General features: G+C 42.6%; 1 protein-coding gene across 1 annotated transcript in view; it reads right to left on the bottom strand.

The window, feature by feature from the left end:
- Positions 1 to 10,515, bottom strand: part of SH3RF1 (SH3 domain containing ring finger 1) — a 280,420-nt gene extending 269,905 nt beyond the window's left edge. The window contains exons 1-2 of the mRNA XM_006864534.1: positions 10,409 to 10,515; positions 8,364 to 8,849 (exon numbers count right to left, since the gene is read on the bottom strand). Of these exons, the coding sequence (XP_006864596.1) occupies positions 8,364 to 8,756 (393 nt within the window). The 5' untranslated portion in view covers positions 8,757 to 8,849; positions 10,409 to 10,515. The remainder of the gene's footprint in view (positions 1 to 8,363; positions 8,850 to 10,408) is intronic.
- Between the last annotated feature and the right edge of the window lie 804 nt (positions 10,516 to 11,319).

Below are 11,319 nucleotides of genomic sequence, written 5' to 3'. Positions count from 1 at the left end.
TGTTCTTTCTCATGCCTAGAACATGTGCATAACCATGTACAATGACTGGTCAAACAAGTTACCTTCATTAATTGCAAAATATATATGGTGGTGTGGTTATGTGCCATGGAGTCGGTTCCAACTCTTAGCAACCCTGTACAGAGTTTCTGAAGCTATAAATCTTTACAGGAGCAGAAAACCTCATCTTTCCCCCACAGAAAAGCTGGTAGTATAAAACTATATATATTTATATACACATATATATGTGAAAAGATTTGCAAGGATGTAAATACCTTATACCATATACTTCTATATTGTTGAATTTTTCATATCCAGAATGCTTTAACACACTAATTTTGAAATCTATCCTTTTTAATTTTTAAATAATAATATTTAGCCCTAGAGGATTATTATGAGAATCACATGAGGTAACCATTACATTACACTGGATGTGATATACAAGAGTAAGTCAAAAAGTACTGCTATTAAAAATCTTTATTAGGCAAACATATCAAAAGGTAAAACTATTATTTCTTGACATAGCCTCCATTCTAGGTCTATACACTTCTGAAGACCATGTTTCCATTTCTCTAACCCTGGTGTGGATATGCAGGATAAGAATTCACCTTCAATATCGGTTTGAACTGCAAGGTTAGCAGTTCAAACTCACCAGCCATTCCTGGGAAACTATACAGGATCGCTATCAGTCGGAACCAACTGAAAAATTCTGTGTTCTTCAATTTACACCACACCAATATAGAAGTTTTGGCATCCTGAGGTGCTCAAATCATGTTCCTTTTCAGTGTTGAGTTCAGGAAACAAAAAAAAGTCTGAAGGAACATGATTAGGGTTGTAGAGTAGATGGGGTAAGGTTCTCACAGGAAGCCCTGATACCCTCGAAGACTGAGCAGGTATATTGTCATGATGGGGGGGTGCGGGGGGGGGAGTGGAGTTTTTAGCCCAATTTGTCTCATGCCTTTTTCTCAATGCAATTTCCATTTTCTTAAAATCCCTTCATTAATTAGCAAGCCCTCATGATCATCTTGTGTCCTTCAAGAAAATCTATTAAGATTTTACAGAATCCCAAAAAACAATCACTGTAACATTCTGAGATGATCTCTCTACTTTGAATTTAAGTGATCCCAGTAGACCTCCTCGTAAACCAGTTTTGATTAGACCATTTTGGTGGGGGAGACACGCTAATAAGACTTTCAAAAAAAACAAAAAGCTATTGCCATTGAGTTGATTCCAACTCATACCAACTCCATGTAGGGTTTCTGAAACTGTAAATGTTTATGGGAAAGAAAGCCATATCTTTCTCCTGCTGAGCAGCTGATGAATTTGAACTACAGAATTAGCAGTTCAGTGCTTTTCCTATAGCACCTACCAGGGATCCTTTAACAAGGCTAAGACAAGTCTATTACTAAGAGTACCTGTCTGTAGCCATCTAATGATACCAGGGATATATGTTTTATTTGTTTTGTTTGGAATAAACCCATACACACATGAACTACAACCATAGTATCAATACTTTTTGACTTAGCATCATTAAAGTATCATTAAACATTCCTTTCTTTAAAATTACCCACTAATGTGCACTCTCTGTCTTATCCCTGCTTTCTGCCCCATTCCAGACTCTTTATCTTGAGGTTTACCTTTGAATCTATAAGGGTTAGGGATGGAGTAATCAAGAGGACTAGAGCAGAGGTCAGGATAAAATGATAAAATAAGAGATCTGCAACAAGTAAGTACTGGTTGACATACAAGTAGAAACAAATTTTTAAAAATCAAAACCCTTTTTGTATCTGTACTCAGTCATCCTGAAACATCAAAATGTCTTCCTCATCCAAAGCACATTAAATGTCTTGCTCAGGTCCAGTGTGGGTTAATATTGATCCTAGTTGCCACCCGTGCAGAGACGTCAATGCCTTTGGAAGCCAGTCTCAGTACTGAATCTTCTACACCAGAGGACCACTCTAATCCACATTCACTCTGCCTTCTGACCATGTTTTTAATCCAAGGACCACTCAACCAACAAGTACCTCATGAAACACTCCGATTTTCTTATTCCATAGTTTAGTGGTTCACTATAAACACTGGACTAGTAACTGGAAGGTCAGCAGTTCAAATGTACCACTCTCAAAAACCCTATACAGGTCACTATGAGTCGGAACAGACTTGATGGCACAAAAAAAACAATATATTCTGCCTTATTTGCTGTTTCTTATGTGTTTCACACCCCAAAATGTAAACTCTTTTAAAAACACACATTAAGTGCATCTTTAGCCCAATACAGAGTAAAAGGCTCACCACAAGTACTTGTTCACTGACTGAAAGTTAAAGATGGCCCTATGGGGCAATTCACAGGCAGTAATAGCTTTACAAACCTTAGCAGGAACAACTCTGTTGTTCTCCCCCATCCTTCCTTTAATTCTTTCCTTAAGTAATACCTGTCATCTAGTTGATTCTAACTCCATGTGACTGACTCCATGTATTACAAAGTAGAGCTGAGCTCCATTGGGTTTGCTTGGCTGTAATCTTTACAGAGGTACCATAGGATAAGGACTAGACTGCTAATTAAAAGACAGGGGTGCTCAAACCCACCAGCCATTCCTTGGAAACCCTATACAGGATCATTATGAGTCAGAACTACCTAGGCGACAGTTGACAACAACAATCTTTACAGAACATCACCAAGGCTCTTTCAAGGTGCCACTGGGTGGATATGAACCACCAACCTTTTGGTCAGCAATCAAATAAAAAACATTATGCTACCCAAAGGCCCCTGGATAACTGATTACCACTGCCATTGATTCAATTCCAACTCATAGTGAGTCTATGTAGGGTTTCTGAGGCTGTAAATCTTCACAGGAGCAGAAAACCTCATCTTTCTCCAGCAAAGCAGCTGGTGGATTTGAATTTCTGGCAGTCCAACTCATAACCCACTATGCCACCAGGACTCCTTAAAAATCTTGTTTAATGGCCTATACAGGGATCGAACCTATGATCTTAGCATTACTAGCCCCATGAGCTAACCAACTGAACTAACTCCTTGTTGTTTAGTGCCATCCAGTTGGTTCCGACTCATAGCGAACCTGTATATGGTTTCTGAGGAAAGACTAGTGGGTTTGAACCACTGACCCTGTGGTTAAGCGTACAGTGCTTATCCTACAGCACCACACCAGGACTTCTAGTTGCCATTAAAGTCAAATTCTACTCATAGAAACCCCATGTGTGTCTCCTGGTATTGCCCGCAAGTGCCATCTAGTCAGTTTTGATTCATAACAACCCTGTATAGGGTTTCCAAGGAGTGGCTGGTAGACTTGAACCACCCACCTTATGGTCAGCAGTCCAGTACTTATCCTATAGTGCCACACAAGGACTGCTGAGATGCCACTAAATTCTATAAAACATACCCTGCACAGTCCAGTTACAGAAGACTCTCAGTTGTCAAGAGTCCTAGTATGGCACTGCAGACTAAACACTGGACTGCTAATCACAAGATCGGCTACTTAAATCCTCCAGCGACTCCTCAGGAACCATATAAAGGGTCATTGTGAGTCAGAACCAACTAGACAACACTTAACAATAACAGTAGTTCTCCTCTTCCTACATTCAAACCCTTCTGTGTACTTGGTATATTATCACAGAGACTTCAATTTTCTGTAACATACCTATTTATTTTATGAAACTGTGGATGTCAAGCAATTTGGGCAGTTGGACAAGGGGGAATAACAACCCCTCAAGGTTTTTATCCACCTCAGAAGAAAAGCATAGAAGGGCCGGGTCACTGCTGGTTTATGGAGAAAACCAGTACTGAGGGATTAGCAATGGACAGAGAGGTAGCTCGAGGAGTACATCCAGTCAGCAAGGGGAGTCAGGAGGTAAAGGATGGGTGAAGTGAAAGTACACTTAGCATTGCAGTAGAATGTTGCCCCAAATCTAGATTCTCTACCTTTCCTCTCCAGCTCTCAATCCTTTGATGCCAAGCTCCAACTTCACTTCTGTTCTGAAGCCCTGTCAGCTTTGATCTGTCTCCAATGAAGTCTTCCCACTTCTAAATGCAGAGCACTTACCATTTACACTGCTCATACAACCCTGAATTCCACATGGACTGGTGGCAGCTCTGGTATACTTGCACATGGGGCCCCGTCGTATATTATTGACCTCATCTTTTGCTTCTTTCACACCCACCTTCTGTCACTTTCTCCTAGGAACCATGTCCCTGCCCACATTTGGAAGGCTTTTTCTCTCTGCCCTTTCCCCTGCTGGATCCCTTTTCTCTTAATTGATATCTATTCACACTTCAGGATCTCAGTTCAAATGACTTTTCCACAAGGAGGCTTTCCAGGACCACACAAGCACATTCACCCTCAGGCTAACCCAGGTCCCTCTCCTAGTTCTGTCATAGCACTTACCACATTTAATTACACATGTGCAATGTTGTTTTATTACAGCTTGTCTCTCCCAGTAGACTGTCCACGCATTCTAGAAACTCAGAAACAGGACACAAGCAGGATCTGTATGTGGTTTCCCCCAGCATCTAGTGTGGTCCCTGGCACCCACTAAGTGTTTAATAAACATTTGTTAAATAAAGGAAAGAAGAAAATTAAGTGTGACTTAGTAAAATCAGTAGTCATGTGATCGATCTATTTTTTGCTGGATAAATTTACTTTGAGGTAGAGACAGTATGAAACCATTAAATAATGATGTATTTTACCCTAGACAGATGTTGTTGTTGTTAAGTGCCATAGAGATAGATACACAATCAGATATTCACAGAAGAAGCCACACAGAGATGGCAGAAATTTAACCACTATATTAGATCTTAAGTTTGTAGGAACCATTTAGACATATTTTCCACATGCAATTTTGAAATATATATTTATGTATGTGTATGTGTGTGTATATATACGTGTGTGTATATATACATGTTGTTGTTGTTAAGTGCCGCCAAGTCGATTCTGACCCACAGCGACCCTGTATAGGGTTTCTGAGGAGCAACTGGTGAGCTTGAACCACCGACCTTGCAGTTCAAATGGCTTTGCAATCCAGCGCATTAACCCACAGCGCCACACCAGAACAATATATATACATATATCCATATGGAGTCATGGTTCAAATGGTGTGGTGCTGTGGCTTAATGCACCGGTCTGCAAAGTCAAGTTGAGCCGCAAGGTCAGAGGTTCAAGCTCATCAGTCGCTCCTCGAAAATCCCATACAGGGTCACTATGGGTCAGAACTAACTAGACGGCACTTAACAACAACAATATATATAGCACCTATCTTCTGCAATTACATATTTTAGTCCATTGAAATAGGTATCTGCGATCACCTTCTCCACATTTTGCTGCTTGACTTTGGCATAAACTCAACAGGAACTTTACTTGAAGTAAATAACTGAGAAATTCCCTTGCTAATGCCAACTCCAGCTCCAACACCCTTTCATTTTCTCCTTCATAGTAAGCAAGAAACAGTAAAATTCTGAGAACAAGATGTGTGTTGCACATTGGAAATGTTTAGATCTGCTGATAATACTCAATCTACCTCAGCTAAATGCATGAGGAAGCCACATGGTAACAATTCTAATGGAACATAGAACATAACTACTAAACTGAAGCAACATTCCACATGTTATCACTTTCAGCTCTGCACATGTGGAAACAAGGCTCACTGCACCACTTGGTCATGTCAAAGCATCTAAGGAAGGAAGATATGCGTATGGGATTTATTATGGTCACCCGCTTCAACAAAGTGTCCACAGGAGTACATTATGGATTTCTTAGGTTTAAAAGTACATTCTATATCATCTTTCAGGTGTTTGGACTAGTCAATGATTATTTTTAACCAAAGGCAGGAACCCTGGTGGTACAAAAGTTAAGCACTTGGATGCCAACTAAAACGTTGGTAGTTCAAACCCACGCAGAGATTCTGAAGGAGAAAGTCCTACTGAACTCCTTCCATAAAGATCACAACCTATAAAACTCTATGGAACCATTCTACTCTGACATATGGGGTCACTAAAAGTAGGAATTCATTCAGGGCACTTAATAACAACAGAGAAAAGGCTATTCTTTTTATGTGTATTACAGCATCTGCACCAAACTCAACTCTACAGGATGGTTTGTTGGTTGGTTGGTTGTTTTTGTCAGACTCATCTCTTGCTTCACCCACTTCAACTATTATAACCAAATGATAGACTCCAAGTTCAGTTGGGCTTTGGGGCTAGTAATTTTTCTCATACTAAAGGAGAGACAGGAAGCAAATTAGAAAAAGCAAATCAACCAGAAAAATAATACTAGAATGATTAAAATCACAAAACAATTTACTTAAGAAAAGTAAAGCTCAATTTTGAGAGTTTAGTTTAGGTAAATGAGAACTAAGTTACACAGCATTGCACTGTCTCTAGACTAGAAAGAAAGCTTAATATTCAAAAGATGTTAAGTTGAATGTTTGAGCCCTCTTCTAAAATTCCTTTTTTATCAGTTATCAAATATATTCAATGCATTCTTCACACCAGGTAAGGCAATTTGTCAACCACCAAGGTACCTCTCTTTATAGCCAGAAGCTATGCCTACCCAGTCTAATAGAGAAAGAAGCAAATTTACCCCAGACCAGGTGTCTTAGAAGTAACCAGCTTGGTTACTAGTTCTATGGCTAAAATATTCATGAGTCCATATATACCAATCAAGGTATCAATCAACTCCAGAAAATCTAAGTATTCACTAAGCAGGTCAATGTACTTATTTCACAATGCAGTCCTGGCATGGCACTCTAGAATAATGCACTGACCACAAGGTCAGTGTGAATGGCAGAGTTGGTAAATCAAACCTACCAGCAGTTCCTTGGAAACTCTAGACAAAGTCCCTATGAGACGAAACTGACTCAACAGCACTTAACAACAACAACAGGGTCCAAATGTGCGGTGGAGAGAAGGGGGTATCTCCCTAACCCAAAGTTTTCACGCTGTTTGAAAATAAATAAATAAATAAACATGAATTAAAAGAAAGCTGATAGTCTAGTGATGCAAATATCTCATAGAGACCCAAAGCTTTCTTGTGATAGAAATGCCTTACGAACTTTACATCTAATAAAGTAATAAATAAACTAATAAACTTTACATCATTTGTAAAAGATGAGCTTGAGAAGGAAGTGAGGAAATGAATAGATTTATGTTATCTACTACCATTCCATTATGGAGCTCTGGTAGCGTAGTGGTTACGAGTCAGGCAGCTAACCTTAAGGTCAGCAGTTTGAAACTACCAGGGGTTCCACAGGAGAAAGACTATGTTTTCTACTCCCATAAAGATTTACAGCCTCGGAAACCCAATACAGGGTGGCAATGAGTTGGACCTGACTCCACAGCACATCACCAACACTACCACCACCAGTACCAGTATCATCCCACTGGTTAGACCTTACATCCCATTAGACAAGTACTTAGCATTTATTTAATCTCATCTAGATTCACTGTTCTTTAAAATTATACTTTACCAACTTAGCCAATTAGCAACAAAAATAGTGTTTTTAATTATCTGATCTTTGTGACTACTTTTTAATCTTTCTTTACAAAAATGAGAAAAACCATGCCCTATTGAGTAGTCCTAATCCACAACAACATTAAAATTTATTTAGACAATCAATACTTACCTTCTGAAGATTTACATTGGTAAAAGTCCAAATATTAGCTTCCCTTCAAAATTATTTCCACCAAAACACAAGAAAAGTCATTTAGATGGTAACGTCTCATTTCACTCCCAGTAAAGCCTAACATAAGGCTACATTCTTTGCTGCTTAGTGCAGTTCTGAATGATATTTTGTTGCTACAGCAACAAAACTCAGCTACCTGTAGCCATGATTTGTTAAGAATTCCTCCAAGCGGTAAATTCTGTGCTGTGCATGCATTAAGCCAATACAAAGATTCTAAACAACATAAAGATTAAGAATTGATCTCCTACTTATGATTTATACATATACACACATTTAGAACACATATAAACATATGTACACATACATATATAATTATGATGTTCCCAACTCCAAGTGATAAAAACCATACCAAACTCCATTTTCAAATGGGCACAAAAACTGCCACATTTAAAATTTTGTTCAATAACTGCTACTTATTTCCAAAAATTTATCTTTAAAGTGAATCAAAACCATCTGAAAAATGTTTTTAAAACCAGTATATGTATTATTTCCATTTATTTGTTTATATTTCATCTCCCCCCACCAAAAAAAAAACACAGATTCTGAGGTATAATTCACTACCTTTACCAGTAAATGTGGCTTATTTAACAATGAGCTGATACAACTAAAGAGTAAAGAGAAAACTGTGGTCATCACCACTTTTATCCAACAAACAGCTTCTACGGGGTACTCACCCTCACTGGGGGACTCCAGGCTTGTACTCGAGGCTGCTGTCCACCTTGGGAGTTCTGCAGATCTTTTGAGCTACAATTAGCCACAGTGCTGCTCTGAGCCCTTAGTGCATTTGTACAGTTCATTCCACTGACCCCACCAGGGCCGGGTTTCCAAGGCCTCTGTTTAATGCCATCCAGAAGTCTGACCAGCAGGATGTTACTCGGAAGCTCCTCAACGCCAGAGCCAACGAGAGTTCTGCACTCCGGGCATCTGAGTTCATTTCGGGAACCTACAATCCCCAGCAAACATCGTTTGCAAAACGTGTGCTGGCAAGGCAAGACTTTTGCAGACGCATCAAGTCGCTCTAGACATACTGGACACTCCAGAAGATCTAACAAGGCAGATTCATCCATCTTTATTTAGTTTACTGAGAGAAAAGCTTCAGAAATGTTCATAGTTGTGTGCTTCCCTTAAAATGATTCATGTAACATCCATTTCAATTTGTACTGAAGTCATGGAGAGAGAGAAAGAGGATTGAAAAAGAGAAAAATTAGTACTGTCACCAGGAGAAAAGGTCACAGAAGAGCGAAGTACTAAAAAGTACACAGAAGTGCTTCTTCTGAACAGTGTAGCTTTACTTTGGAATTTGACTTCTAATCTCCAAAGAGAACAATTAAAAACAAAATAGGTTTCTTAAGACAACTCAAAATTCATCATTAAAGATACTTAGGCATTCACTGTTGAGATCAAATACTATGCAGAATAATTTCTGCAATAAATAGGATTTATGAAATGTAATAACGCAATTTCTTCAGCTTTCAAAGTGGTATTGGTTGCCTTAATAAAGTCCTCACAAATCATACAAGGTGAACAGAAGCAATTGAAAATTTCCACTACCTCAAATTCCTTTTCTAACAAAGTTCACAATTTTCAAGGCACTTCACTGTTTAAGATACCATGCCTGGAGATCGCTAAAGATAAACGATCCCAATATTAAATGCATATGTTTCTTCACTGATCTTTAAAGTTGAACTGTTTAATCTCACCCAACCAGAAAGACCTAAAGACTGACAATTCTAAAAGGCACAACCAAAGATTTGCTTGAAAACAGCTAAAATGTAAAAGCAACCTTCAGGGCAGTGGTTGACAAATACTGAAACAGATTTCTGAACAGCCTATCCAATCCCATTCACAAAATCTGGCGAAATTTTCGCCAGAAGATTTTGACAATAGAATGCTGGACTGAAAACAGTGATCCTAATACAAAAAACGAGGCTGTTCGGGGGGCGGGGGGGGGGGAGCCTTTAAACCTGTTACTGTGCAGTCCTCGCCCCAACAAAATAAAAGTAAATGTTAATGCTTTGGATTAAAAGGGTAAAAAGATTTCATGGAAGCATTAACAGCTGTTCTTGACAAAATCTGGGCAAGGGGAGCCTCAAGATTGTGCCCCTTACTCCCACACTACCTAGAACAGGTATCCCCAGACCCCGCAGGGAGGCGCGGCAGCCACACACCACATGCCGCAGACACACACCGGAGCCAGGTGTCGTCGGTACCCTGCAGGGGATGGGGGGGTCCCAGGCAGTTGCTGCAGGAGAGAAGGCGACGCGGTTGGCTGGTGATTCAGAAACGGGGATTTCATTCAACAGCCTCAGGCCGGGGGGTGGAGTGGGGTGAGGAGGAGTACCCCCACACGACTGCTGTAAGTTTCCAAGGACTTAAAAAATAAATGCGCAGCCTTAAGTTGTGAAGCTCAGTCCCACAAAGTGCCATGGGGTAAGCAGATCTATAACCCTGCAGAGATGCAGCGTGAGTCCCCAGAGAGCCCGACCCATCCGGGGAGCAGGGGGTGTCGGGCTGCGCCCAGGAGAGAACGCGGCACCGAGCCCGAGAAGCTTCCTGCTCGGAGAAGGCAGCGAGGCCGCGGGCTCCGTTCCAGCAGGTCCCGGCTCCAGCCCACGGGGTTCTGGGGTAGTGGATGCCAGAGACAGACCAAAGCGCAGGGGTTACGAAGGCGGCAAGACCCCCGCGCCTCCTCTCGGCCCGAGCCCACCGCGCGTCCTACCTCGCGCCTCGGCTCCTCCTCTTTGTTCGCGGCCCCACAGCAGCGGCGACGGCCGATGCAGATGCAGCCCCGCCGCACCCGCAGCGCTCGCCGCTCGCAGTGTCTCTGACGCCGCCGCGGCACTGGGAGACTAGTCTCTGCTGCCCCCCTCACGCACGAACACACACGCCGCCGCCTCCCACTTTCCCAGCCAAGGAGGGCGGAGGAGGAGGAGGAGGAGGCTGAGCCGCAGCCGGCGCCCGGGGCGCAAGGGGGCGGCCCCGGGACACAGCGCCTCCCTCCGGAGCGGGCGCGGCACCTTCGGGAGCCCGGGCCGCCTCACCTACCACCCGCGCCGCGGTACCTGCGTGCGGGACCCACCGACCCCAGGGGGCGGAAGGGCGGCGGTGGCGGCGGCCTAAGGGGGCGCGGGAGGCCAGAGTCCGGGAAGCGGAGCCCCTAGGGGAGGGCGAAAAGGAAGGTTTGGAGGCGGACGCCTCTCCCTACGGAAAAGACGCCTGAAAAAAATGGAGCAATCGGAGAAGGAAAGCGTTGGGAGTGGCGGCTGATGGAAAAAGGAGCCAAAGGAGGTGGACCGACCGCACTTCCCTCCTGCCCTGCGGTGCCTGGCGGTCCGGGACGGACTCCTCCCAGCGGGACTGGCCCGGCGCGGGGAGGGCCTGGTGCAAGGGGAAGGGCAGGAGCCAACCGGGCGGGAGCTGATCCCGCTCTACTTTGCTTCTCTGTTCGCCCAACCCGTGAGAGCTAACTTACTTAGTAGAGTGAGGCTGAAGAATAGCATATTAAATCAATGAGAGACGGCCCCATGGCAGATGTCCACCGGCCAGACTCTTGGTCCCGGCGGCTCAGCACTGTTTCCCCATTTGCTTGGACATAAATTCAACCAAGCATGAAGATTGCTGGCCCAGAAA

The sequence above is a fragment of the Chrysochloris asiatica genome, unplaced genomic scaffold (genome assembly GCF_000296735.1).
Source record: "Chrysochloris asiatica unplaced genomic scaffold, ChrAsi1.0 scaffold00066, whole genome shotgun sequence".
Classification (NCBI taxonomy): Eukaryota; Metazoa; Chordata; class Mammalia; order Afrosoricida; family Chrysochloridae; genus Chrysochloris; species Chrysochloris asiatica.
The sequence above is the reverse complement of the archived record's forward strand: the minus strand, read 5'-3'. Positions and strand labels throughout refer to the sequence as shown.